The sequence below is a fragment of the Aplysia californica genome, unplaced genomic scaffold, assembly GCF_000002075.1.
Source record: "Aplysia californica isolate F4 #8 unplaced genomic scaffold, AplCal3.0 scaffold00213, whole genome shotgun sequence".
Lineage (NCBI taxonomy): Eukaryota > Metazoa > Mollusca > Gastropoda > Aplysiida > Aplysiidae > Aplysia > Aplysia californica.
The window spans coordinates 994,721-995,945 of NW_004797483.1; the positions used below are offsets into that span (position 1 = coordinate 994,721).

At 46.9% G+C, this 1,225-nt stretch overlaps 1 protein-coding gene across 1 annotated transcript in view; it reads right to left on the reverse strand.

The window, feature by feature from the left end:
* LOC101854951 (tyrosine-protein phosphatase non-receptor type 5) overlaps positions 1 to 1,225 on the reverse strand; it is a gene marked incomplete in the record, with an annotated part of 40,556 nt that overhangs the window by 11,140 nt on the left and 28,191 nt on the right. The window contains 1 exon segment of the mRNA XM_035970047.1: positions 151 to 318. Coding sequence (XP_035825940.1) covers positions 151 to 318 — 168 coding nt within the window.

The following is a 1,225-nucleotide window of genomic DNA, read 5'->3' on the forward strand; positions in this document are numbered from 1 at the left end:
ACACACACACACACACACACGTCACACACACACACACACGTCACCACCACCACCACCACCATCAACAACAAAAACAAAAACAACAGCAATAAACAATACGACCAACAACATTAACGTCAATAAAAGCAGCAACATTAATAATATTCTCACCTGCAGTGCACACAAACGGGCCCCCGGGGCAAGAGGTCAAATGTCTGATACCTTCGTAGCTCTACCTCCTTGATGAGGTCCAGCAACATGTGGGGAGAGTCTGGTGGCTTGTGGTCAGGCCACGCGGTATACCAGTAGTGTAGAACACTGTGGCTTTCTCCATTACACTGAGATAGATAGGAATAGGAGAATAATAATAATTTTTATTGTTTTTAAAATTGGTAAGTGTTTTACGGTCCTCACAACTGCATAATAAGGTCATATGAGCGTGCGGGACACATTATACATTTTCAGTTGGTAGGAAATTTTGAATTTGGCATGGGTGGCAACCAAAGCCTACTCTTATCGACTTCAGACCACCAAGGGATCTTTAACATGCGCAACTCGCACACGGGACCTCCGAGACTTTTCACTCTTGCCCGAGAAGGCTTGGTGTAAATCTTTCCTACCAGAAGACCAGGGGTGTTGCTGAAAAACAGCAGTAAGAAGGAGCCAAGGAGTAGCAGTAGAAAGGCTGCAGAAAGAGTCGGGAGCCCAAAGGAGGGGGCAAAGGAGGTGAGAGGGTGGTGGCAGAAAGTGGGGACGAAAGCAGACGACAGAAAATTGCTAGAGAGCAGAAAAGGAGGTGAAAGGAGACAATTTTAGACAAGAAAATTTGTCCGTCGCTACCCAGATTCAAAGTGGCGATGGATGGGACAAACCTTCGGAAAGCCCAAAGGAAACATCCCAAGACAGTTACTGCAGTGGAACCCACAGGTTGCACAAGGCAGGGGTAGGCCATGGGAAACATGGAGGAGTTGTGTGGAAAGTGCATGATAGAGATGAAATTCACTTGGAACGAGCTTGGAAGAATGGCCCAGGACAGAGATAAATGGAAGGAGCTTCTATGTGGCCTATAACGTGCCAGGGGTAAAAGGCATTGATGATGATGACCCAGATTCGAATCAGGGACCTTTGAATGAGAGGCAAACACCTTAACATTTAGGCCACGACAGCCCCCGCAGAAGAAGAAGAAGAAGAAGAAGAAGGAAAAGAAAAAGAAGAAGGAGGAGGAGGAGGAGGAGGAGGAGGGGAG